At 45.2% G+C, this 27850-nt stretch overlaps 1 protein-coding gene across 24 annotated transcripts in view; it reads right to left on the reverse strand.

Annotated features, from left to right (window-relative positions):
* Positions 1–27468, reverse strand: part of MAP4K4 (mitogen-activated protein kinase kinase kinase kinase 4) — a 168967-nt gene extending 141499 nt beyond the window's left edge. For all 24 annotated transcript variants that reach the window (XM_086482156.1, XM_086482173.1, XM_086482174.1 and 21 more), the window contains exons 1-2: positions 27412–27468; positions 26942–27007 (exon numbers count right to left, since the gene is read on the reverse strand). In XM_086482156.1, the coding sequence (XP_086338282.1) occupies positions 26942–27007; positions 27412–27468 (123 nt within the window). The remainder of the gene's footprint in view (positions 1–26941; positions 27008–27411) is intronic.
* Positions 27469–27850: the final 382 nt, after the last annotated feature.

The raw sequence follows: 27850 nt of genomic DNA on the forward strand, positions 1-27850 counted from the left end.
AATTCGGTTTGCTGCCAGGGCTGTACCAGACCAGCTGAGGGGACAGTGGTGGGGAAGGGCTGAGCTCTCCCAGCCAACGCTTCTGCTGAAAGAAATGCTGAGAAACAGCCATATTTAAATTTTGAGACTCCCCTCCAAAGAAGAACGTGTCAGTGTCCCCTTACTTTGTGACTTGAACCCTGCAAGGGTAAAACCTTAGAAGAAAAAGTAAATATGAACCCAAGTAAAGCCAACCTCATTGTCCAATAAATCCCTCACAAACTGAATTATTCCCCGCACTCTGACCCTTTTCTAAGCTTGCTTAGACTGCAATTATTTGCAAGGTAAGTGCCAGCTTCCCTCCACAGACACACCCAGCACGTCACAGGGGCTCTGTCACTCACTACTCCCAGTCTGCACAAAAATAAGGCAATAGAATGCTGCTGCTTATGAATGTGTTAATAATTTCCTCCTCACTAGATCATGTTCTTAGCTTCTTTTATTATTTTTCTTTTAAAATATTTGAAAACATCTGCTGTTTTCAAGGAGGGGAAACCTGGAACAACTGGAATACAAAGATGGGCGGGAAGCTGTGGACGGGCACGTAGGCTCTTGAATGCAGTAGCTGATCACAGCAGAGGGCATGCTGTTTGTGACATAACCGTGCCATCTACTATTGCAATTATACTCGGAATTTATAATGTTGAAAACCTCATATAGACAAACAAACAAACAATCTGCGAAGACGCAGACACCCAGCTCTCACAGCCAAATCAGAGGGAAATGATATGCATATGTAAGAAACAGCTGAGTACTCCAGAGCCAGTATTGTACCCTATTTCCAAAAGCCACTTGGTCTGAATCACCATCTCCCAAGCACAGTTCCCCGCCAAACTCACCTAACAACTGTGGACTTCATTCAGGAACTACCAGTGGTAGAACCAAAGTCACCCTCCTCATCCTCTTCACAAAGCGATCTCAGCTGGGGAAATTGCAGGGGTTGAAGAAGGGAACATATCTGTCCTAATTCAGGGCATCTAACTGCTAGTTTCAGCCAGTCACCTATTGACCAGGGCCTAAGACAGGTCAGATGAATCACCTGGAAGAGCCTAATCCTCTCTCAACCATATATGCAACCAAGTCTGAGTAAATATTAAAGCCTTAGATATTAATTGCAGGTGTCCAAAATTGAAGGAGGCTCTGTGCATAAGGTGCCAAAATTACACCACCATATTTAGTAAAATAAAAATGGAAAGCAGTCAAAGAAAGAAAGGGAGAAGGAAATAATTCATTGGCTCTTCATAGGATGAAAAGGCATACAAATACACCAGGCAGATATGAATTATTTTCTTTTTCAACATTCATTACTTTTCCACCTTTCTGACTGAAGTGCAAACACGTTGGAAAACTGCCAAATTTCACTATAACTTCCATAAACTTTGTACCTCTATATACAGCTATGTTTCATTGGGTCAACACTCTTTATCCATTACCCTCATTAAGGCACAGCGCATATCACAAAAATAGCCACATTTAAATAAGCATGGTTGTGTAACATTATGCAGTAAAGTTCCAATATAACCTGGTTGATTCTTGCTAGCCTGGATAGAAGAGACAGGTTATAATTACATTAAGAAACGTCTTCTTCAACCCTGATAGAGACCTAAAGAAGATAAGCCTTGTCGACATTTGGGCTTTCCGTTCTGGTTTTCTGTTTTGCTTCTGCCGTCAATTTAAGGCAGAAATGTGTACCGCAGCACTTAAGCCAACCCATAATTCATGGCAGCATCCAGAGCTGATTAGTCCTGCTGTATAATCAGGTCTCCTTGATACATCAGGGGACTGCTGTTCATGCAGGAGAAACTTACTGTGCCACTTTCACCAGAAGCTGTATTAGACAGGACCCTTTTTTGCCTTTTATCAACCTGATCAAGCCTTGCATAAAGCTACTGATTGATACTGGAAATAAAAACAAACACACGCACATGTACGTCCAAGGGATAGCTGTCACAGCTCCATACCTTGAGGGGAGGGCATTGATTTAGAAGTCCTGATTTTAAAGAAGCTAGCAGCATGCCAGAGCAATCAGCGTTATCTCCTTAGCATGTTAACATGCATGATTTATATTATTCTGATGTGCAGTACGCACACAGTTCTCTCATACACTGAAAAATTCATCATAACGACACAGAGGAGATCAAGCAACAACACAGCAGTGAGAGCTCTTAGTCAGAAGTTGCATGAAACGCTTGACTAGGAATATTCCACACATGGCTTTAATTCAACATAATAATTCAACCTCTTTGCATTATGTCCACCTTCCTATTCTTTTCATCTTCCTTTTGTTGTCTTACCTTTTATTGAGAGACAAAGCTCGAGTCAAAATTAGCGCTTCATGTGATTTCACCATTCAAACCCTGGCGAAGATTTTGCTCAACATTTCCAGCAAAAAGAATAGCTAAAAGCACAGCACAAGCAACAAGACCACTCCAGCAAACTTTTATTTGCTTTTTTGCTGCTTTCTAGCCCACGTGAGTACTTCACTCCCAGATTTAGAACAAAACCGTTTTGAGCCCAATTTACTGTAATTTTGTAGAGGGAATGCTGAAAAGAGATAACAGATACCGCAAGCAACTGAAGTGTACAGCAACCAAGCACCACCATGCTGCAAAACACTACTCCATGCATTGTAGTACTTCAATATTGTCACGTGAATGACTTTGGGCCTGATCTTGTAAGTACACCCCCGTGCCAGCAAACAGCTCTCTGTCCTAACCCTCGACATTACTGAACTAGACGTTCAAGCATAAAGTCAAGGTTCAGGAGCAGCTGAAGGCCACTCTGGTTTAGTGCTGGGTTCAGTACAGCAAAACTTGAGAACAGCTGAAATACAAAGAGTGGCAATAACCTGAAACAATTTTTGGTCCTCATTCAGTCCATCTTCCTGATTTAATGATTTGGGGCAAACGACAACTAACAGAATTTTCTGCTCCCGACGCATCACTGGCAAACACTAAGCCAGGGTAAGCACCAGCCTGCTTAGGAAAACAGTTACAAAGCCTTCTCCCAGTTTAGCATTTTTAATTTCTGTTTAAGTTGATTAATTTATGATTTGGAAGTGGGAAGAATCCGAGCAAACACTAGGCTCCAGGTCAGGATTAACCCAAATGGCAGCATGGCAAGGTAAAGGAGTTAATTTCCAAAGCAGCAATCTCCCTTGGTGCAGGCAGTTTAAAATCACTGCCTGGCAATTCTGTTTTATCATCATCACGGAAAAAAGAAACAAAGCAAAACTTCATCATGGGAAAGCAGGGAAACATTATTAATAGTTACCACAGTGTTCCCTAATTTTTCCTCTAGTCTTCCTGTGAAAGGAAATGGTTTGTTCTTAGCTGATAGGCAAGAGATGGTTTGGACATATAAATCACTGGGGACATACAGGCCCGATAAAGCAGGGAGCTTTCTGTTCCCATCAAGTACAGTATCTACAGAAGTATTTGACTCCCTCTGTTTCTCAGTCCCTCACGGGGGGCAAATCTCCTACCTATCAACAGCAACTCCTCAGTTCAGCCTGCCCTCCCCTCTCACTCCCTGGCAGGGCTGAGGCACTCCTTTTTTCCTGAAAGTACACCTTCAGGAGGGGGCTGAGGTAGGTACTAGCATCCTCATCTCCCCTCTTCCAGGTGGAAGAACCATCATTAACAACCAATCCTTCATCCTCTCTTTCACCTGAACAGTATTTCGATATTCTTAGATGTGAAGATCTGAGATTTCTTAGAAAACACTGCATGTGACAACACATCACGCAAAGCCGTATGCATCATATCATCTTCTTCCCAAAACAACCAAACATTTACTCACGCAAAGTATTAAAATCTCAGTAAGAGAGCAGCACCAATTCTACCAAGACTTTCCTATAGCACAGCAGCTGGAGTAGCCTTCAGGGGCAGAAGATAAGGGATCACATCCCAGAAGAAGAGCTTGAATCCCAGCTCTCAGCCAGCCAAGTGCTCTTGCTAAGGCACTGCAGAAGCACCACCAGCATTCCCAGTATTTTGTGAGTGCTCGCGTCGCTGCTTTCACAGCTGCAGAGTCCTCGCACAGAGAGTGATTTTCTGTCGCCCACAGGTTAAGTCTTAAACTCCGGTTACAACCCTGTTGCACACAACTCTCACCAGCATTTTACTTGCCTGCATACACGGCTCTCGGTTCAGCAGGCCGATTTTGTTAGATCCACCTTTAAGGCACCTGCTCCCCCAGAGCCTTGCGGGCGTGCACAATGTGTGCTGATGCACAATAGCAAGGCACCACCCGCAACCTTGCCTGGAGTCTACTTAGGGTATAACCCAAAAACAGAACAGATAGTATGAACATAACATTAGGAAAAGGGTGGGGAAAGAACTATGAGTGCTCACACAGCCCAACCACCCCTCCCTCAAAAACATACCCTGGTTTTATGGCATAATTAGGAGAAAACTGACACCTCCCTATCATTAGACTCTTTTGCTACTGCCAACCCAGGTTAGCATGGCGTCAAGCAGGGAACCCATTCATGGGACACCAAACCATATTTCACTCTACTTGCCTCCTAACTGGAAATTCTTCCTGTACTTCCCAATTTACGAAATCACTGGCTACAATGCTTTCCATGCCCACAGTAAAGTCAACACACACAAAGAGAGGTGAATTCTGATGAGCAAGAAGAGCTAACATCCTACTTTCCACTTCCCCTTTTTTAATCAGTGTGTTTTCCAGCCCCACTCCCAGTGACAGCAGCCCTCTTCAGAGCGGAAGAAATCCCTGGAATGAGCCGAAGAAACCACCAGGAAGCACATTTTGCAGCCCAGGCAATCCGCAGGACTTTGTCAGAAGGGCATGTGGGGCAGCAAGTCCTATAAACTTGTGATCAGAGTCCGCAGAGGCCCGGCTGTGACCTTAAAAACGGATTTCATGAGTAATTCAACCTTGACCGGTTGAGCACCCAGACGTGGGCTTGGCATAGTGTGTTCAAAGCGGTTACCAGGTAACTATTATCAAGATGAAACTGGCACCACTAAACTCTGCCTATATGCAAGGGCAACAATCAGCTTGTACAGATACCATTTATCATGGCTCTTACAGATGAAAATTAAATGCACCAATCACACTTTGAGGCACCAAAGCACAAAGAAAGAAGATTTGCAAAGACCACCTCAAAAAACCCGTTCATATTGATGCATATATCTGCATTCATATAAAGAAAAAACCTCAGGCACAAGTCAAACATCGGGCAAATAGCTGGACATTGCATTTTAAAAGTGTATTAGGCAAATTTTGCTAAATTGACAAGCCTCTGTGGAACAATGCCGTGCTTGTTAGGGGTATCCCTATGAGGTTGGGTTGACATTGCCTTCTCAGAGGAAAGGAGAGCTTGCTTGAGCGATTTGTCTAATGCTGAATCTATTTTAAGATCAGTGACCCAGATCTTTGTTTTGTCAGCAGATGACTTGTATAACAGAGGTGAATTGACAAGGAGTTAAACCAGCACCGGGCAACGCCAAGGTGCTGACGAGCATCGGTACCGGCAGGTGACAGAGGAAGATGGCACCACTGGGCTCTCCCATCTGAGCTTAAGCTTTCACTCATCCATGGCTAACGTAAGCCCTGACACAGATCAACCCTCATCAGCTATGTGACCATGCCCCTATGACCCGTACCCATGCTGAGAGCATCTTTACCATGGTTGTCCACAGTAGCAGAGTCCTCTTAAAACACATCTGGTCTCAGAGCAAGGAGCAGGGTGAGCCAGAGCCCTTCAGTAGGAGCTTCACCAGTGTTCTGCACACAGCAAACACATCCTCCATTCAATCATACATCACCTCCCTGATGTTTACTGAGAAATGAGGATATGCCTGATGCCTGTCTCTGCCAGAGGCAGGAGGTAAGAGGGAATGGCCGAGCCAGTGCCTGCAGGTGAGCCACTTGCTCCGCTGCAGCTGGGGGGTATGAATCACTCCATCCACACTCACTGTTGGAAAGAGCTGCAGAAACCAAGGAGGCATATAGCCTCAACAAGCATCGTTAGACATTCATCTGATCTTAAGCATGCTTTTCATTAATGGTGATTAACACGCAACTAGGCACTTGGCAAATTCAGAGGGGAGAGACTTCATGGAGGCCCTAAGGCTGAGGGAAAAGGAGGGCTGTTGCTAGCAGGCAGCTGGAGAAGACCAAGCTACTCAGGCGGCTTGCATTATATTTTTTGTCTGGGAAGGCCTTCTTTTTTTTAGCTGTGTCCAGCATTTCTTAAATACCTACAACCTTATAAAAAACAGACTGAAGATAGTTTCCCAAGTATTGACTATTCTGAAGGATAGAGAACACAAAACTCAGAGACCAAGATAATACCATTAGTGGAGGAGGGAGGGGGGGGGAATAAAAAAAATTAAAAAATCACAGAAAACATTTCCAGAAAGGGTGTCTCAAGAGACAAACAGCTGCAGACCTGGTCAAAATAAGGAGAAATGGGGAAAGACTGTTGACTTCACCACCAGCCTGCACCCCTAGCCAGGTGGAAGTATTTTTAACTGCCTTGCTTTGCACAGAAATGTGTTGATTCCTCACAACAAAATATCACAATTGCTCAAATGGGATCAGTGCTTGTCCCTTAAAAATTTGTGTTCTTGCTAGGAAAGATACCTGCACTGTGAATAAGCAAACCAAGTTCTTTCTGGGGTGGATTTTTTTTTTCTTACCCTCTGCCATCCAGAGTCTGTTGGCCCAAAGCACGTGACTGATAAAGCAACAGTAAGAATAGACTGTCTGAAACAGCTACAAGCAACTGCTTATGGCTGAGGCTTTTTTTCCCTTGACCTCCCTCTCCATCCAGTGTTTTGAGAACATCACCTCATTGTCCGACATTATGCATGAGCTCTGCAGAAATCACCTGTGCCCGTGGCTCCCCAGCAAGACAAGTTTACCCAAACACTGGAAATGCAAAGCAGGGAGCAGGTAAAAGGTCCGACCTTTGCTCAGCTGGGACTGGGGGAGAAGAAAGCAAACAGGCATGGCAGACAATGGCATCTACATGCTTACAGCCCAGAGATAAGCAAATATTCTCCAAATATAACTCAACAGGAGAGCAAGATCCAGAACTGTGCTTTAAAATGCACAGAAGAATCAGCCCCTCCTCAGCCACCCCAAAAAAAAAAAAATCCTGAATATTTTCTGAGCCATAATAAAATTACATTAAATTTAAAAAAATACAATAAAATATCTCAAAGAAAATAGGAGAAGCAAACGCCTCCCTACCACTCCTCCCTCCCCACTCCACCCTAATAGTAAATTGCTGCCAATAGCAGAGAATGAAAGGGTTCATTAGAAGCAGATACACATGCTTGCACTTTTAATAATAGATTTTTAATAAAGTATAGGAAGTAGCAATAAAACCAACCTCATGCTAATACAATAAAGTTAATCAAATATTTCTGAAGCAACAAATTTCAAGAACAGAGCTTTCTGGACCTCCCAGAGTTGGAAATGTAGCCTGATGGGCAGCTCCACCAACATCACTCTGCCCTTCCCCAGGATGTGGCTATAGCTGATTATACCCACGTGCTCATTCCACGATGAAACGGGATCATCGTGGGGGTGGGGTGGGAGGGCAGAAAAAAGGGAAGATGAAGAAAAATGTCAGAATCCTGCAGGCTTAAAAAAATCAAACGTAATTAAAACCACACAGAATTCAAGCCTACTACAGATTTATCAAATATTTAACACAGAAAATCCTTAAGCATGCCGCTGTCAACTGAGCTTGAGAGAAATGTGCTCTTTTCCTAGTATATGGCTTAATCTGTTCCCAGGATGCCTTTCTTTACTCAGTAATTTCAGTTTAAACAGAAATGAACTGTAGATGTATATTTTAGCTAAATGACTGCCTTTCTTTAAACAGAACCTAGGTAAAAGGGGCATTAACCTTCTCTCCCTTTGCCTGTTCAGTGCCGCTTATCAGTGAGATGAATGAGCATCTTTTCAAAGCATGCCCTTTCATCCTTCTGGTGCCTAAATGTGAAACTCCAGCAGTGCAATGCGACCAGAGCAGGACGCGTGTGTTGTGTTCCCCCAGCTCTAATCTTCAATCAATTCCAGCATGGAGAGCATGAAACACAGCAGGTTAAATTCAGCAGAGCAGGACAAATAGGACCCGTGTCCGAGGGTAAGAGTATCTCCCTCCTGAGTTTCTTCCAGCAATCCACACACTTCAGTGGGTCAAGCTGGAAATCTGCTGCAGGTTAAACTCTTCCCAAGAATGTAACCCACTTTCAGCAATTCCTGCATGGGATGGCTCCAGATCAATGGAGGGAAGTGAGCGATTCCCAAGCATTCAGTCACTTATATTATTACTGAATCTGCCATATAGGAGCAATTAACAATGATCAGAGCCTTTTGCCCACCCAGTGCATTACAGGAATCAGCACCAATCCCTCTAAGAAACAGATCTGCCCACTTGCCTGGACTACCTGCTGGTTTTTATCCAGTTAAATCTTCAAGAAACACACGGTCCTGAAGTAGCCATACAGCAGCCTACACCTTCCCTTACTGCTTTTTCAGCCTGCTAGTACCATACACAACATCTGAACAGTTTTCCCCTGGAACCAGTGCAGCTCCTTAGCAAATGAATCTCTGGCCAGATGGTGGTCTCAACAGAAACTCCTCTAAGTACCTCCTAATACCTAAAAAACAGACTTGGCTCAATCCTGCCACAACTGTCACCTCCTTGGAGATAAGTGCGGGGGGGGGGGGGGGAAGGGCAGGGGGAAGAGGGAAATCTTAAAAAAAACCAGCCTGAGCAACAAATGCAGTCATGGTTTTCCTGGGGAAAAGGCTATGTGAGTACATTCAAAATTGCAAATATCTGTGTGGGAGCGTTTTGATCTTTATAGTTTTTTGCCTGCAGCTGCCAGAGGGACCACTGCATTATTATCCAGCACCTGAAAGTCTGAATAAGGATACAACAGCGATCAGCGTGCATAGCGCTGGAGAGGAGATGTGAGCAGCGGGGGATGAAGAAGCAGCTGATGTACAATATGGCATAAGGCCACAGACACCCTTACTTGTGCCTCAATTCATCCACAAGGTGAGAAAAACCTGAATAGATAACTAATTTTACTTCACCTGGTAAACCTGGCAGGCTGGGAAACGGTGAATGTAATAAGCCTGGCGTATCCTGCAGCCCTCCCACCCTGGGAGAGAGCAGGAGAAGCCATTCCTGGGCAGTACGGTCCAAACTAAAGGAGCAAGGCAGGCAGCTGCCAAAGGGAGAGCATCACTCCTGCGCAGGGAGCCGATGGCCCCAGCTGCATTCAGGGAGGAGAACTGCAACAAGCAAGGAAAACAGTGACTAAGCTCTAGGCTCCAAGGGCAGTCACTCCACATTTAAAGATTCCCCCACCAAATGTTATTATCATCCCAACGAATGAAATGAACCATTTCTTAAGGCCACGATGCCCACACAGTCTCAGGGGGACAATCGTACAGGCTAACCCGCAGCAGAACCAGAGATGGGATGCAGTGACGGTCCACGTGGAAGCTGCAAGCCAACAAGCTGAAGTCAGACGCACGGGGACAACCTGCTCTCCTCCCTCGATTCCGCTGCTCCCTCTCTACCAGTTGCCTAACACTTACAGTCTTACACAATGCCATTCAGCATTTACAGAGCCACTAGGCACCTCTTTATACCTAAAGGATCAGGAAACAAAATTCACATGTACCAAATGTCCTACAGTGAATTGCACTGAGCATCTAAAAGTCACATCAAATTTTGGAAAGACAGAAGCATTGCAATGAAGCAAAGTGGGGTGGCAGGGAGTGATGGCACTCTCCCGGATAGCAGTGCTGGTAAAATATGTTGCAGAAGGAGAAAATTTTATAAAAGGTTATTAAAAATTAGTTGTATTCAAATTTAAACCGATCCTTCTCCTTTTATCTTTCTGACAGAATGTATTTTTTACCTGCCACGCCCAACCTCAAAATAAGTATCAGCTAAACTGCAGTTTATGCAGCTCAATACTGCACTTTTCTCTCCCGAATATAATTAACAGCCACCTCCAGTTTAAAAAGAGACTCCTTAAACTAACAGCTGCATCAGAATCAGCACTGAAATGCCTTAAGAGCTTTTGCTTAAACCAACACTTTGAAAAGTCATGACGGAGTTCATTTTCCTAAGTCTGAAGCTAGAAGAAAGTGAAATGTTTTGCTAAAATTTGTTCTGCATGTGTAAGAAAGCTCCCCTCTGGAAATGCATTTTGCAAAATCATGTGGAGAAATAGCATGAAGCCATTCTCTTTGTAAAAGAGCAAACTGATTTGCAGAGGCTGGGTGTGAGGCTTAAAGGGGCAATTCAGAGATAAGAAGGCACTTTAATTTTGGTTTTACATGAAGAGTTTCCCAGAACTCTGTAAGACACCTGTCGTAAACATTTATCCACATATTGGTTAAAGCCTTTGCTTTGTTTCCACTCTGCACCAACACTTGCATCAAGTAGCTTTGTAAAAAAAAACAACAAACAATACCCCAAAAAATCCTAACAAAGTCCACTTGGTAACTCAGTAGAAGGCTGTATTTCAGCAACGGATGCAAACAGTGCAGAACTGAATCAGTTACTGCCAATCCCGCACCTGGGCTGCACCTGGATTAAACAGAACTCAGAAAACAATAGCCAGTCTTGTAGTCAACAAGAGGTGCCTGCTTTGGTCAGGAGGATGAGCCGAGACCCAGTGCTTCATTCGGCACCAGCCACAAAATTGCAGCAGGTGACTCCATGACGGTTTGCCACCACAGGCACAAAACAAAGGCCACGTTTTGATCCTGCACTTTTCGGGAAGGATGGCAATGTCTGTCCTGGGAGGACCACACTGTCGCACCTCTCCCCTGTCCAGCCGTCCTTTTGTCCTTCCCACACCAAACAAGTTGTGCCCCAGTTCTCCCCTCCTTCCCCCAAAGAGAGAAACAAAGGGCAGCAGTCTCTAATGGCTCAAGACCGAGGGATTTGGGGCTTGGTTTATTACATGCTTAACAGAGCACTGAATTACTGGTGGTTATTGCCGAGTTTAACTGCCTTCCTTAAAAGAGAAACATGAGCAAACAAGCATGTGTCATGAAAAAGCCCCTATTCAGACAGGAGCTGACAAGAGAAAAAGCACCCAGGGTTTATGACTGTTTATTAGCAGTTTTGCATTCAGGCACTGTCTGAGGTTGCAGCAAAGACTAATGCAAAGAAATCCCCACCTTGTCCACCACCTCCTCGGGGAGCTTTGTCTAGCCCTGGATTTACCACCCGAGGTTAGCACACACTAACTACCCGAGGCTTTAACTAGATGGACTTCGGATGCAGCAAGGGCAGCGCACCTTTTCTGGACAAAGACTTTCAATGCACCTTAGTTACCATAAACAAACCTCACACCTTCAATCCTAGCAGAGAGAGGAGCCCTGGGAGAGAGCATCCCTGCAGAGCTCCTCTGACTGCCCGCTCTACCAGCAGTGAACACCCCAACTTCAGGAGGTGGCACCACAGTCTTGACCAAAAGACAGGGGGAATAAAAAAAAAAATTAAATTACCCCAGTGGAGCAAAAGACAGACCTGAAACCATTTTCCTTCTCTTTTTTGCTCCACTGACAGGTAACAACTGTGACCCCCTCTGCCTCCACCTCGCAAGCAAAAAGCACTGCAAGCAGAGGTAAGCCTGAAGCCTTCATCTTGGGCACACATCTTCCCAATGGCCAATAAAGAGGAGGTTTAATAGGCTTTCTCCATGGGGAAGCAGTGGGTAGGAGAAGAGCAAACAGGCTTTCTAACCTCCATCTACCTAGTCATCACATTTTTCATGAAACTTGTAAGGATTTTAGATCCATACCCCAAACCAAAACACAGCTGAAGTCAGCCCTGAGGTTGAAAAAGTGTTGAGGACCGGGTGAAATGGATGGAGCCTCATTTCTTCAGAAAGCCAGGGTAAAGAGACCACAAAAAAAGATCTAAGGAAGGTACAGAATGCATGTGGAGAAACACATTAATGAAAAAACAAACAAACCTCACTCATCTTGGCAGAACTACACCCAACACCAGAGGTCACGCGGATTTAACCATATCCCTTCTATTTGTCAGCTACTTTTATACCAAAAAAAAAGAAAAAAAGCCACAGACGAGCCTAGAGGAAGAAATGCAAAGGATGATGAGTTTAGAGGAAGGGAGAGCGGCAGGAGGAATTCACCCACATCAGATGAACAGGAGGGAAGAAAGCGAGAAGGACAAAACAAACCACAGAAAGAGACAGAAACCTGCCACTGCCAAAAAAATTTTTAAAAAGGGGCAAAAATAGAAAATTCTTTCTATGAGAAAAGATTAAAGAAGTCAAAGAAGTTTAAGACAGGAGGCACTTCCAAAAAATTGTATGGCTAGAAAGAGTAGAAAGAGTACTTTTTTCTCTCAAGCCTGACCAGGAAACACTGTTTCAAACGAAAAATGTGCAAGCCTTCGCCCACAGGGCTCTAACCCCAAGCTGCAGAGCCAGTCTAATATCCAGTTTAGTTCCACTTACTTCAGCAGATGGGGGCTGATCCTGGACAGCCAAAGTCACTTCTAGCTTTAGAAAAATAAGTCTAATCTAAACCAATATACACCTGAACACTGCAGTAAGGAGGATTACCTCTACCATACTCTTATTCCACCACACTTTTTCTCTCAAATGACATTTACACTTCTTAAATATACAGGCAGTCTGCACAATCTGTTAAGGATATTATTCCTGCTGGCCTAAAACAGCAAAGACATTCAAAACGTTTCCCTCAAAACATTCAAATCATGAAATCACGTATTTGTTGAAGAGAAGTTTGGCTCGGGCGCTCATAAGACTTTTTCTGCCGTCATGCAGAACCATTTCTGCAACTAGGTGGTTTTGCTGACGGCTGTGATTCAGACGCAAGTCCCTAGTCATTTCAGCGTGTTCTTTTTATCATCTTTCAAAGCTGTCCATAGTCACTATTAAAAGAAACCCACAGAACTCAGTGCAGCAGAGGCAAGCCCAATCTGTGCCTTGCAAAGAAAACTCAGGACTGAGCATCCTTGGAACAGCCCCGCCAGTCTCTCGGGAAGAGCAGCATCTCAAGGTCGGGTTATAAGCACAGCTCCCTGGGAAACGCTCTGTACTGCTGATGGGTGCACGGTGCACAATCTGCACAGGAAAAAAAGGAATGGCTTTTGAAGGCGGACAAGCTATTAAATTTTTACTAGGTGAAATGTTTACGGAAATAAATCTAGTCCTTTCCACTCTTGGTTATTATCATAACACATATGGTAACTGACATAGAATTAATGGAGCTTTAAACCAAGAGTTCTTGGAAGGAAAACGCACTCCCAACTTTTCAGCTAACCTTGACAAAAAGCCAAGTTTTGGCAAAGTTCAGCAACACAAGTGGCTTTATGAGATTCCCCGTTTATTGGGCACCTCTCACGAGCACGAGCACCAGCTCTGAGCAAAGGAGGTGAGAAGAGGCTCTGCCAAGTCAGCACCGTCCATCATCACTAATACAGACCCACGAGCACTCAAAGCTCAGCAGACCAAACTACCACCTCAGAGGTACTGTACCACCCACAACCTCTTCAGTGGGTTTTCACATACATGTGCCATTTCACATCAGTCAACAGTTCAGAGACAATGCCACCCTAAAAAACAATTTAATCTCCTCTTCTCCTAAGCATATTGATCCTGCAGGGTGAAGAGATATTAACAGTTACGTGACACTTTAATACCCGTGGCTACTGTCTTGTTTCCAAACTCCCCATGATCTACAAACTAGGCTGATGCCATCCTTACAGATTTGAAATGCTCTTCATATTCTCTTTTCCCATATTCTCCTATCTGAGTTACACAGAAAGGTTAAAACCCACATTACAGTGCTACTGGGTCAGTAGATTCTCCAGTAAGCCAAGGTATCTCCAAGACCTGCTGCTTTCAGCACAGCTCTGTATCGTGTAAGCAAGCAGGATCTCTCTCCCTGCCGGAATAAAGTAACCAGATACCATCCAAGGTGTTTCAGCTGTCTGCTTAACCTTCCCTTCTCCTTTCTGCAACAGGAAATCTTACTGGTGGGGAGCAAAAAATAAAACCTTCCCCTTTCCCATACAGCCCAATGCAACCACACCGTATGTACGCAAAACACAGTTCCTTACAACAGCAGCACACGCCAACTACACAGTTTGCTATCAAAAAGCTAATAGGTGCAGAGCAGCAGCAGAAGAGGATGCTCCAAAGTCAAACTCCAATCACAGCAAGGACTTGGTCTGCAACCGAAGTGGCGGTGTCAACAACAACCGTTTCATTGCCCATTTCTCTCTTCCTTTTCCAAAACCCAATGCAAACGCTGCCACAACACTCAGTCCATGAGGAAGCACCTCCAAATTCAGCAATTTAGCCAGAAAGAATAACTAATATATTTTTATTCCCGAAGAGGAAACCAGAGCACTCTTCCATTACCTCAGAGGAAACCTAAGGAAAGGTAGCATTACTCAGGGCTGATTTACTGCCTCAAGCCATTCAGAAAACCATAAAGCCAGTGACATATAAGACAAGGAACTCATTCACAAGAGCTCTTTGATCTTAAATACAAATAAAATTAGGTCAATATTAAAGATTTTCATTCCTTGCCATGTAAGACTTCCATAAAGGCTAAGAAAAGCTTTTCCCATCCCTTCTTTTAACACTCAAGTTATTTAGCAAGTAACATTTCTTTCACATGACTTGAAACATTTTCTCTACATTCACTTGTCATCGCTCCAGAATTTAACTCTTGGTGAGAACCTAAAATGTGTAGGGGGAGCTGCATAAAGCTTTCTCCATAGCCCCCAAGGACAAGTCAGATCAGAGAATTTCATTGCGTTTCACGTGGCGGAAAGGAAGGAGCAAAGCCCACCTTTCCCAACACTCAGATTTAAAAAAAAAAAAAAAAAAAAAAGATTTTTTTGTAATTTGTTATTCAAAGCATTCCAGTGATTTTCAACAGATGAAGAGGAGAAAGCCAGAAAGCCTGCGCTGTCACTATTAACAGATTGACATTCTTTCTTCCCCCACAAGACCGCACCAGAAACACAGTCAAAGGCGACAATTTAAGGGAGCCTGGGGGTGCGCCAGCTCTCCCAAAGCCCCAAGCCCTGCGGCACAAGGACTCCTCTGAATACACCCCAGGATGAGCGCACTCAGTGTGAGGTACGGGCACCGGTGTACAAAACACCTGCCACGAGATCGGGAAGGACCTTTACATCCAAGACTTCCCCACAGTTCTCAACGCTGCGCCTTTTGTTCTCTTGCAACAGTACATCATTAACTTAATCTGCTGAAATAACAGTGGATTGCAGGATAAGCTAAGGATAGAGCATCACCTTGCATTTTCAGTTTAACATGCTTTATTGTGTTAGGGTGGCTTTAAAATTTTATTTATTTGCTTTCTAAATCAACCAAAAGCTCTCATACGCAGCAGAAGGCCCCTGAAGCTATCAGTGTAATGTCGTATCTGCTCATAAACGTCAATATACCAATTTTAAAGGTATTAACGCTCCTGTTTAGTCATGGTAAAATATCCTAATACTCGCTTCGCCTCTGTTACAGAGAACAATACAGTTAAATGTGAGCAATTCAGTTCAGGCCTTTCTGCAAAACTCATTTAAACAGAAACCTCACCAACAGCAAGACAGCACATAACAATTCCACCACAAATGCAAGTAGAACAAGCAGGGGTACCATGCGGCTCACTCTACGAGACCCACCTGCCCAGTCGCCCAAGAACATTTAGCCCCTTCCTCTGGGCGTCTCTTAAGAGACCTGAGGTCAACACACAAAGTCTTCCCTCTCTTTGGCTTGGGTAAGCGTGAGAGCTGACCCCAGCTATCGCTAAGGCAAAGGACATTTCTTTTCATTAAAGCACAGAACTTTGCATCCAGAGATTTGGACTGTGCCTCTGCCACGTATTTCCTGGGTGGCTGGGATGAAGTATATCAATTCCTCGCTGTGCTTCCCTCCCACATCCTCAACTCGAAGAAAAGCACAGTGCATAACTTGAGTATCAGAGAAGCAGCACACAAGAGCTGCACTTTCTTCTGTGTTCATAAGGGAGATTGCCATGCAATTGATAGTTTGGTTTAACAAATGGTGCAGAATATGAAACTTCAAGTACTTCAGGAATGTCTGCTGTAGCTGCTGAAGGAACATGCAGTATATTGCCTCTAAAAAACCCAAGTGTTAATTAAAGATACTCAGATTTACAACAGATTGATATTTAAAAATAATATTCCCAACCAGATTGAATTCTACTAGCTGAGCTTACAGCTACAGAGAAGTGATACAATGACATGGCTGGGGGGAAAAAAAAATAACAAAAACCCAAACAGGTTCGATGGGAAAGGCTGTCTTGCAGAGAAGCACACCTTCGAAAAAAAGGCTTGAATGGCAGGCACTTAATTACAACCCTTATCAACATCATCAAAAGAGTTAAAGTATTTCTATAATTCTCTCCTGAAAAACAGCAACCTAGAATAAATGCATTCTCTGTAGAAGTATAATTTATCTGAACAGGAAAGACCCCAGCACTTACTGCTGAGGGCACAGAGAGGAGACATGAGGCATTGACTGCTTTTCACACTGATAGTTCTTCTCAACCAGATCACTCAGAAGTTCTGCAGCAATAATCTTGTCTATATTTAAGCTCCCAGCCTTCATATAAGAATGCAGAGATACTAACTGAGGGCAAGCACATTCACCTCTTGGTAAATGCACGCAAAAACCAGTCACTTATTTATGAGTCTTTTGGGAAAAGGGATGCTTCCCTTCCAGTGATGGGCAAGAGGGGTTTTACACGTCATTCACTTTCACACATCCACTTACAAAGGCATCTTCCCTCCTACTATATATCCCACAAAGACGATGGGACTGTAGGAGCTACTACATGCATGGTACAGACTGGGGTCAACCTATCCGACCTCAGACATCTAAAGCCCGACCTTAAGACATCTAAAAGACATAAAACTGAGACATTCGTCCTAAATTCACATTATAATTAACAGACAAAGACTCAGGTAAAAAGCAATTTATCTCATCCCAGAGTAGTTGTCTCCAGAGGCCATTCCCCTGTCCTGTTTCTCTCCACTGTGAGTCCTACACCACACAGCTCAGATTTAGACAGCAAAAGGACAGTAGGCAGCTCACCTACTTAGGCACCCTTCAAAAGTATCATCCAAGCCCACTGCACAGAAACAAGCTGTAAATTACTGATCAGACGTGCGTATCTGCAGCTCTCACTACAAAATGCATTTTTCACCTATCAGGCTACCATAAAATAACTGGAGATACACAGCGCTATCAGTTTTTTGGAGAAGCATGAAAGAAACTCAATTAGGGCTTCCAGTCAGCAAACGCCTCATCATTATACGCAAACACTGCTGCAACAGTTCCCACAAGAACTATTTTGATTATTGCAGTAGCACATGCTAGTGGACTACAGCTAAGGGTCCATCAGCATTTTGATTTTCTTTATGTACCCCTACCTGCAAGGGTTTTGTAACTCAGATACAAGTATTCCCTCTTGACAACAGCCTTGTAAGATGGGTACTGTTGTGCTTCCTTTTAGGTATTCTACTGAATTTTCCTTGTGAAGCACAAAAATGAAGAAAAATAATGAACCGCAGTAATGTTGGGGGGTGCTAGACTTCAATACATAAACCCAAGTACAGCATATTGTACTTTACGACAACACATTAAGGCCCAGAGACCTTAAGCTTTTCTTTCCTGGGTTTGAAAACAAAACAAGCAAATACTATCAGATAGCTCGAAGTGCAGGGGGTACGTTTTGAGACAAGTTTATTTTGTTTTGAACTTACTGTTTAAATTAGAATCATGAACTCTTGCCCACTGTTATCCCCTACAGCTACTCTCACAAAATCCTGGGAAGAAGCAATTGAAACTACCAGAGCTTAACTAAAATTGACTGTTGTATTTTTAAGACTTCAAGTAATTTTTAACAGTCCCAAATGCAAAAATCCCAAACAAAGTGCATCAGCTTTGAGGTAAACCAGCAGGAGTAAACTACTGCCTTGGTAGTCCCCAGGAAGTTATTAAAACCTAGATTTGGTGGAAATGAGTATTTCAAGGTGCTGCCATTCTTTTACCTACCTAAGTAATGTCCCCCCGTTTCACCTCTGTCCTCTGGTGAAGCTGCCAGGTGCATGAACCAGAGCCAACAAGTCCATGCCATGGACTGGGTACAGGATAAAAAGATGGCAACCCAAACATTCAAACTTAAACCCAGCTTTATTTTCAGAGCCCTAAAACATCCAATGAAGCTAAGGGGAACTCCATAGGCATACCGAAAAGCCACTTTTGGGGATAATACAACACAGAGTGATGAGCCAAAGACCAGGCAGATAGGTGTTATGGACGGTCGTGAGGACCAGCATTTCCACGTGGAGAGTGGCACTAGAAGAAGAAAAGCCTTTGGAGGGAGATAAGCAGCAGGACAGCACCCGTGCCTCCAAAGCTGCAAACCCAAGGTGCCCAAAGGGATCTTTTAGGACTTCCCCAGCCAGAGTTGTGAGAAGAGCATTAAGCAAGTGGACCTCACCAGCAGCCCCAGAGCCTGGGAGTTATTAGGGTGCTCGAGGCACAGAGGGGCAGGGGAGGAAGCAGAGGAGCGGCCATGATGCACCACCAACAGCCCCAGCAGCCACGTCGCTGATCCCAGCCCACAGCAGACCTTCTCCAGGGGCAGTGCTACCATGCTCCAGGAAGCGTGTGCCTACAGCCCATGTGGCTCCTTCAACCACAGGTACAAACCCATGAGTCACTGCAATCCCTGCACCGAGAGCAGCTCTTATCAACGCACCATGGGACAGCTCCAAAGGGAGGTGACAGAGACATACCAGATAAGCACTACAATACCAGTATAACTGCATCCACGTTAGGCGTTTTACCACATTAGCTGTTTTATTACTAGACAGGCTGATCAGGACCTGTTGGCACTTGCAGTGTCCTGTTTGTATAGTGATAATGACAGCTACAGTGGCAGAGCAACCCAGGGAGGCGCAGCTTCAGTGGGAAAGAAGCATTTTGCCAGGAGTATTAAACAATCTCCCCCAAAAGACATCATTTATTCTGGCACATGGTCACAACACTGCTAGGTGGGCTGAGGGCAGTCCCGTCAGCCCACACCATGATGAAAACAGCACAAAAACCTGTGTCAATAACCCTTCCCCTGGTGTGCATAAGCCCAAAGCTTGGCTGGCTAGTGAAAGCTAGTGAACTGCCATGGGTAAAAGCTGATCTCTTTTATAATACTTGGGGTTTTTAATAAAAATTATATACGCTTTTGTATTTCTATTAACAATTAAGCTGTCCCTTACTTTTTGTTACATTAAGCACTTCCCTGACTCCACACCACTTTTTGTTTCTCTCAATTATGAATAATTCACTAATTCATTCCCAACATTTAAACTAGCTGCTTCTTCACCCTCTGATTCCCTCTGTCAATTCACCTTCAGTAGACTGCTTCCCTCTGAGCTGTCCCACTATCTCTTCCTAACTCCACATCTTCCCATGGACTTGGTCCTTCACTTGTCAGTATGATGCAAGATCAAGCAGGAGGAAAGCATGGGAAAACCCCAGGCAGAAGTCAACACCCTGACAGCGAGTTGCACAGGGCACTTAAGATAGGAGCTAGTAGCACCGATTTCTAAATAAAGTGGAGAGAAGTCCACTCCAACCATACGTCCATCTGTTCCCTATGTGCCTCAGAAATGCAAGACCTCTGCAAGGGTGAGCACCTCCATTCCCTAGTCTTCGGGATTTCATCCTTCTTCAGTGGTGCTTCTCACAGGTTTCCCAATCAGCAGCAAATTAAAACCCAACACCACTGAGATCAAATCGTAGTCCTTCATCATATTCAGAACATCAGATTTCGCTCTATTGCAGGACGGCAAAGCCCAGCAGAGCAAAGGACTGCTCTGCCTGCAGGACTAGTGTCTCCAGTCTGTACTGGCTTCTTTTTCAGAAACCTGCTCTGTCCTTTTTCTAACGCTGACATAGATACCACAGAACTTAGAACTGCTGAGCCCCGTGGCCACTCAGGAGGAGATATGTCAAATCTTGCTTGGGACAAGACAGGGGACCAGGAACGAGGGTTGAGTGGAGGCATCATGAACTTCACAACAGCACACTGACCATTTGGCAGCACTCTGCACTTCATAATCAGTGTCATATTTTGTGCCTCTGCGCAAGTGTTTCACACCACACTCAAGGCAAAAAATACACTTTGGAAGTAATACTGAGATGCAATGTCAAAATCTCCAAGTCCTCTACATTCAAAGCTACCTCAGGGTTCCCAAGAAGTATGCACAGTTGTGGGATTTTTCCTCTCCCCTCCCACAGTCGCCTGATTCTAGAGCCAACAGTATCTTTTCTTGAGCCTGTGCCGACCTGAGAAACAATCAGGGACCCATAATGCTACAAACGTAAAGTATTTGATAAGAAAACTCTTGTGCAAAGCTGTGAGATCCCCTCCCAAATCCACCTCTCGTTCAAGCAAGTTGAATTCTTTCCACCAGCTCCAGTGGGAGTTGGACCAGGACCTAAAATAATGCCGCAGATAAAGATCTTACTGTAACTTTTGACTACAGTCAAGCTCACATTGTGCAAGTCAATGCTATTGAGCTTAAGTATCAACGTCATCCAAAGGCAGGGAGAAATACCTCTGGTGGAGCCAGAGTGTACAGTCAGAAATGTAAAACGGGAAAAACAAAAATACCACTTTCCTCCAAGGAAAACAGACCTCGAGAATGTAGGTACACAACCTACCCGGCTGAAATCACTCTTGCAACAGAAAGTACGACTTGAAAAGAAAACGACTAGAACATAATGTGTATACACAAACGCACGCTAGACCACATGAGAAAAGTCAGCTAGCATTCCAGTCCAAAACCTTATACTGAAAATGTATACGCTGAAGGCAGGGAAATGCAAAGGGTGACCACCTCTTGTAATGCTGGATTCCCTTTGGGACATCAACCCCTACAGTGGGAGGCACGAACCTACCACCATCAGAGAGGCCAAAAAAAGCATTTCTGCACACTACCGCCGAGGAGTCTGGTGCCTGGAGGTTGATAACATGTCACCAAAATTTTCATTACCAGGAAAGAGAAAAAATAAAGCAAGGAAATGGAAGGTGTACATTCCTGTTTTTCTCCCCTTCCTTCTTTAATATCCCTAAACTAATACAAATTCCTATCCCAGGCCTTATGAATAAAGCTCACCTTCCCCATGCCCAGAGCGAGGGGAAATGCAGAGCCCTTCAATGGGGAAAGCCACCCACCTTTGCAAGCCTGCGGAAACAACCCCTCTCATTGCCAATGGGAAGAGACCACATGCACACAAAAATCGAGAGTACGAGATGGTTTCAACTGAAATTTCATCCACATCAGTTGAAAAATCTTCCTACAGAAAACTGAAAACATTTCCTTGGGGTCAGCATAGGACTGTGGGCTGAATTTTGTGACCTCTATCACCTCAAAGCCCTGCACACACCCAGGTCCCAGAGTGCCAGGTGCTCTTCTAATTACTCCAGGAATAAGGAGTTGCTGCCCCAGGAGCCTGCAATTCAAGAAAAGATACACAAAAAAAAAAAAAAAAAAAGACGTTTTGACAAACAGACATATGGAACGGGGGAGGAAGAACAAGAGGGACATGTGGTTACCCACAACTGGCAGGTTGCTTTCTTTTCTCCTTTTTTTTTTTTTTTTTTTTTTAATAAAAATAAATATCAGTAATCCCCACTGGCCACCTGCCTAGCTTTTGTATATTTAATTAAGAAGGATTTGGGTGATAGAGAACAGGTCGAAAGTACAGCCAGTTTGGGGGAGGACAAGGAGGCAAACATCTAGCCGCAGGACCCAGAGAAATGCCAGTATTCCAGCCACTGCCTGAGCCTTCCTGATTTTTCCAACAACAAGCTCTCCCTTTGCCACACAATCCACGCAAAATCAGAGGAGGAAGGGAAGAAGGGCAGTTCATACTTAAGAGAGCTGGTCTGGACCAGTTCCTGAAAGCCAGTGACCTCACTGATCCTCAGCACAGTTTGTCTTTATAGTGCTAAGACTGGAATTGTATTCATGTTTAACAAAATCATTTGAATCCACAATGATGTCTCTTTAGCAGTGAGAGAAAGAAAGGAGGGGGGGGGGGGGGCGGAATTCAACTGAGTTAGTAGAGAATACCAAGCACTGTCCTCTCTGCCTACCCCCCAACACAGTCACCTTGTAAGACAGAAAGTCCATTAAGACAAAAATAGAGTATCCTTAGCGTGGGAAAACATTTATCCAAGTTTTAATTTATTTTCAAATCAGCATTTAAACGATCACATCTTACATCATTTCCTTTTATGAGCCAGCAGTTAGACAATACACATCATTTACATGCCGTTTTGGAAGACTGTAACATAAATCAACAAAAGAAGCCTTCACTATGAATTAACTATTACAAGGCTCTTAGAAAGCCACACCAGCCTGCGTTGAGGGCAATTAGGAGTATCATCCCTAATTCTCATCTTTCTGGTGTGTTCCTGTTATGCCTCAGAACTTGCACAAAAACATCCTCCCCCCCAGCCATTGCTGCTACAACAGAACTACGATGTCTATCTGCGAGACGGAACAGCACACTCACAACAGCTATTTTAAAGCATTAGCCGCCTTTAAAAACATGTACACACACCGCCAAAAAAAAAAAAAAAAAAAAAAAAAAAAAAGAGAAAGTGACCAAGCAAGTTAACACAATTCAGCCTCAAGAGCAAAATTAATAAGCCTTATGCCTCTATGAACGACCAGATGGTGGAGATTTTAAAATTTGCAAAATATTAGCCAATGCCTTTAGTCTACAGGTCATTTTTGCATTTAAAAAAAAAAAAAAAAAAAAAAAGGCAAACACCCAGTTCAAATCTTATCTCGAGGCAAATTTCGTGACTGATTTCATTCTGTGCAAGCCAAACTTCAAATCAAGCTTACTACTGGATGTGAAAAACTGAAATCTAACTGCAGCAATGATAAAAATGCTTCTCCACTATTTGCAAAAGATCAAAAAAAGTCCTGAAGGCAGCTAATCATTTGGGAAGCTGGCTACCAGCTCCCATTCCACCAAAGTGCTCTGATAAAGCGGGACTGAGCTCAGGAGGAAAGGAGACCGGAGGCACAGCCTTCCCACAAGACAGCAGCGTGCACAAAAAAGAACAGTTACAAGCTAACACCATTTTCCTGCTGAATTCTGTGCCATTTATACCATCCCTTGCTCGCACCTCACTGGTTAAAGATGCTGAAGACGGCTTAGGGGCGCAGAGCCCCAGGCAGGGGTGCTCCCCTGCCAGCTCTGCCTGCTGCGGGCAGGACAAGCCCGCACACGCCTCTCGGCTCCCATCAGCTGATACCGACCTGTTGAAGGGCAACGTGTCTCTCCAAACTCCAGCAGAGGCGTGGGGCTCCTTAAAAGCACTGAACTACAGACTGAGAGGGTTCTGCGCCCTGTCTTTTCTGCTTCAGCTCCGAGGAAACTCTGCTCACTGTACTTTGCAATGCTTAACCCTTTGCTTTCTAACTCACAAGCGTCCTTTTTCCTTCCATGCCATCATCCTGGGATTTTGAACTAACTACGAAAGGGCAAGCAACTTCCAGGCCGGCCTTTCATTCCCCAGGATTTCAGACGAGCAGCAGAGGAGCTCTGCTTTGCCCCGGGATGAATGAGCCACCCCCACCACTGCCCTTTCCCCTGCACTGGGCAAAGACTTCCCAAAACCACCCCATTTATTTAGGGTACCCAGGGCTGGGGAACCTCAGGCTTAATTCCCCACCCCCACCCCCCCGATACACCGCTGTGCAACAAGCTCCTCTTGAAACACTCAGCTCCTTCACACAGGGGGGATGCGAGTGCGGAGATGAAGATGAAAATCATGTAAGCTCCAAAGACTTTAAGCAAAGCAGCTGAAAACTTCGCATTTTTAATCCCTCACCGCCAACACCCCAGGCCCACACTACTCTCCACATAAGCCACACTATTTAGTGGCATAAAATCCCAAGAGGATCCACACCACTCCATGACAGGGAGTAGCTCCACTTGCATTTAGGTGCCAAACAACCAAGGGCTTATATAGGTATATACATCCATACACCTATACAGAGCTAAATAAACAGCTAAGGTAGAACTAGCTATAGAATTATCGCTAGATAGGTCGGAGCTATTTCCAGCAAGCTCAGCTAAGGCAAAGACGAGAAAACCAGGGCTATTTTCTGCTTTTCAACAGGTCGGCGCAGCCTCCGTCCCACCGCTGCTGGAAAGCGGACTCCCCAGCAAGGCAAGCGACCTTCGGTATCATCGCCGGGGTGTATGAGCTAGACAAAGAGATAACGTCATGCCCTCTCCCGCTCCCTCCGTCCTCCCCGCAGTGGCAGGTAGCCAGCCAATCCCGCTCCCCGCGCCCGGGTGACATCATCGCCGATGCCGATACACAAATGTGGAAGTACATCAAACTAGCGCTGCCCCAGAGGTGTCGGGGCACGGCTCCTCAAAACCAGCCTACCCCCGCCTTCCCCTGCCTGTCCCTCGGGAGGACAGACCAGTCAAAAAGGAAATAAAACCAGCTGGGAAGAGAGGGACATCAAGGCGAGGTTGCTGGGTAGGAGGAAAGCGGAAGGCAAGAAGCAAACACAGCGTAACCACGTTTTTCCCTCAGTTATACACTTCCTCTGAAAGCCCGCAAAATACACACACACAGTTTCTTCACCTTTGGGCATCCCTAGTGCATTTTTCCTAACGAAAAAAGTGGCTGAGAAAAGTTAAATACTATCGCACTGATTTTTTTTTTTTTTTTAAATTACAGAACTGCATTCTTGTAAGAAGCAAGCCAAGGTTTAATCACAGCGGGGAAGTTTTTTGTTTTGGTGTATTTTTGTTTACAAACAGCCCTGTTAGGTGTCCACATTTTAAGACTACGTACACATACGCAGACAAATGCCTAACAAGCAGCAGTGCCAATCCAAACTTACACAACTGTCAATCCGCTACTGTCCAACAGGCTCAATAGCAAAGCAGTATTTACCTATTGCTTTTATTCCTGGCACCCAAATCACCATACCCTCAGTTACCAGGGAAGAGGAAACATCACCACCATTGTCTAACCAGGGAGGAAGGGAAACCTGATCAGACACGCACCAAAACTAGTGCCCTGACAAAAACCGCGTGCTGCTGCCCCTGTTATCAGAACGACACCGATGCCCTTAGACCTCAGGTGTTCATTCACTCTTCTAAGTCAATAAACACATGTGCTGAGGTTCATTTCTAACTCCGGCAGAGTTCTAGCATACTTAAGGAAAACGAAATTTAAAATTTCTATTGTCAAGGCTGTTAAACCTCCCGAGGATTTCACTCATTAAGTCAAAGCATTAACAAGTAAGCTGAGAAACAATGAACCAAATTGCAATAATTAACAGGAGAGTTTCAAGTCACACATTCACGCCCTACTTTTTGATTGTTTTTTTTTTTTCCTAAGAAGGGTTCAGGTGATGCAAGCTCTGGGAGCAGAAGGATTACAGAAAAAAAAAAAATAATTAAACGGTGTCATTTAATTTGTCAGGAAAAAAGGTCTGAAAAAAATTAAATGGTCATGGCAGTATCAAAGTACAGCTTCTCACTCATCTTCCCCCTCTCCTCTGGCCTTTTGAGCCACATTCTTTTTTCCAGGTTTCTGCCAACAGCAGCAGCCTGGTTATTCCACTTCTAGTCTGAAAATGCAATTCGCACGCTGCGCAGACGGACTACTTCTCCATCAGGAAGGCTGAGGTTCACGCCCTCAAAACAAACTGACATGTGTTTCATGTGCAGAAGAGGCACCAAAGTGCTTTATTTAGTTACTGGAGCTGCAAGCAGCAGTATCTGGCCATCAGGGAAACTCACCAATTACACTGCCTTGTTTATAAGAAACAAAAACCCCAACAAAAACCCCAAGCAGCTAGGCATACTTGGTTACTTTCAGTTATCCCTCCTTCCCTCTGCAAATGTGCCTTCCATTTCTACACAATATAAGGCTAGAGCCTTCTGTCTTTAGCCAAGTATTAAGACTGTGTGAATAATTAGTCATCCTGGTAGCTAGCACTCACTGCAAAGTCATGCAATCTCGAGATTTGTTTGTTCCACTGCCTGCACACTGGAGGGGAAAAAAAAAGGCTAGTTTCACACCCTCATGGGCACTCTCCGATTTCTATTTTTTAACGTCATACACTTGTCAAACAGGTTACGCTGGGAATTATGATTTCCACAAAATAAGCTTCTCCGCTTCGATCGCTTATTATTGTCACTCTGTTCCCCGTATCACTGCACAGCACAGAGGGATGGGACGCAGCACCACTCACCCCCGACTCGATAGCTTCAGCACTTTGAAGATTTTCCAACAAGGAAACCGGGTGACAATTTTAATGAAGGCCAATGCCTTTGTCTGAAGTCACCGCAGCAGCAGCGGCAACTTCCATGAGGACTTCCAGCAGCAATTCTGAATAAGCCCATGGATCTATTTGTACAGCCCGGACACACTCTGACAGTGTCCACTCGGTTTGGTCATTTCTCGGGGTGGGGGAGGTGGGGCGGGTAAGGGGGAACAAGGACAATAAAGGCCTATTTCATCACTTCAGTATGGATACCAGGGATTGTAATTTGTGGCCCTTTGGAAAAGCAGAATCCAAGAGGCTGACAAACTTATCACGGGCAGCAACAATGACAAGGACAACATTTTTACCATCCCTAACTGTTCCGCTTGCCAGAGCGAGTGCCTCGCCTTCAGCCCTGCGCTCAGCCCGGCAGAGACACCGGGTACCCTCTAGAAAAATGACAGTAATAAAAGGAGAAGAAATTCTGCCACAAACCTTGTAGACTTGCCCGTACGTGCCATTGCCAACCACTTCCACCAGCTCAAAAATCCCAGCGGGGTCCTAAAGGATGGGGGGGGGGGGAAGGGGCAGAGGGGGCCGGGGGGGGGGTAGGGTGGAGAAGAGAAGAGGGGGTCACATTTTTGTGAGGCGATGGCTGCTGGCAGAGCCCAGGGAGCGAGCCCGGCTGCTGGCGGCGTGCAGCTGTTGCGCCCTGTTTTTCCACGCACATGCCAATACATGCAAACAAAGGAAAAGCAGCCCAGGGCCGCGCTCCCCCCGCCCGCCCCCGCGGGGCTCCCCCCCACGCGGCCGCCGGTCCCCCGCACCCCGCGCCCCGCGCTCCGGCCCAGCCCGGCCGCTCCCACCCCCGTCGGCCCCGGCAGCCCCGGCAAGGGGCGCGCCGGCCTCCGCCTCGCCGGCCCCGGGAGTGGGGGGGGCCCCCACCCCGCCGCCCCAGCACTCACCCGCAGGGAGGAAAGGTCGATATCCACCAGACTTTTTGCAGGAGAATCGTTCGCCATTTTCCCGTCTCTTCCTTTTTTTTTTTTTCTTCCTTCCTTTTTATTTTTTCTTCTCTGTTAAATAACAGCGAGGCTGCCCCCCCCACCCACCCCCCGCTCCCCGAAGCAGCTGTGAATTGCGCGGAGCTCCTCTCCTCCCTTCCGCCCTTCCCTTCTTCACTCCAGCCCCGCCGGGTTGAAACTCTTCAGCATTGGGAGGGGTTGGCGGGGGGGGGATGATGGATAGATAGATGGATGGTGGGAGGAGGAGGAGGGGGAAGAGGGAGGTGAAGGAAAGGAAGGAGGGAGGAAGGAGAGGGGGTGCTGCGGTCCGTCTGTCTCCCCGCGGTGCACTGCGGGGCTGGATCCCCCGGAGGCGGGCGGCGGTGCCCTGGCCGGCCGG

This window comes from Leptosomus discolor, chromosome 1 (genome assembly GCF_034619465.1).
Source record: "Leptosomus discolor isolate bLepDis1 chromosome 1, bLepDis1.hap2, whole genome shotgun sequence".
NCBI classification, from domain to species: domain Eukaryota; kingdom Metazoa; phylum Chordata; class Aves; order Leptosomiformes; family Leptosomidae; genus Leptosomus; species Leptosomus discolor.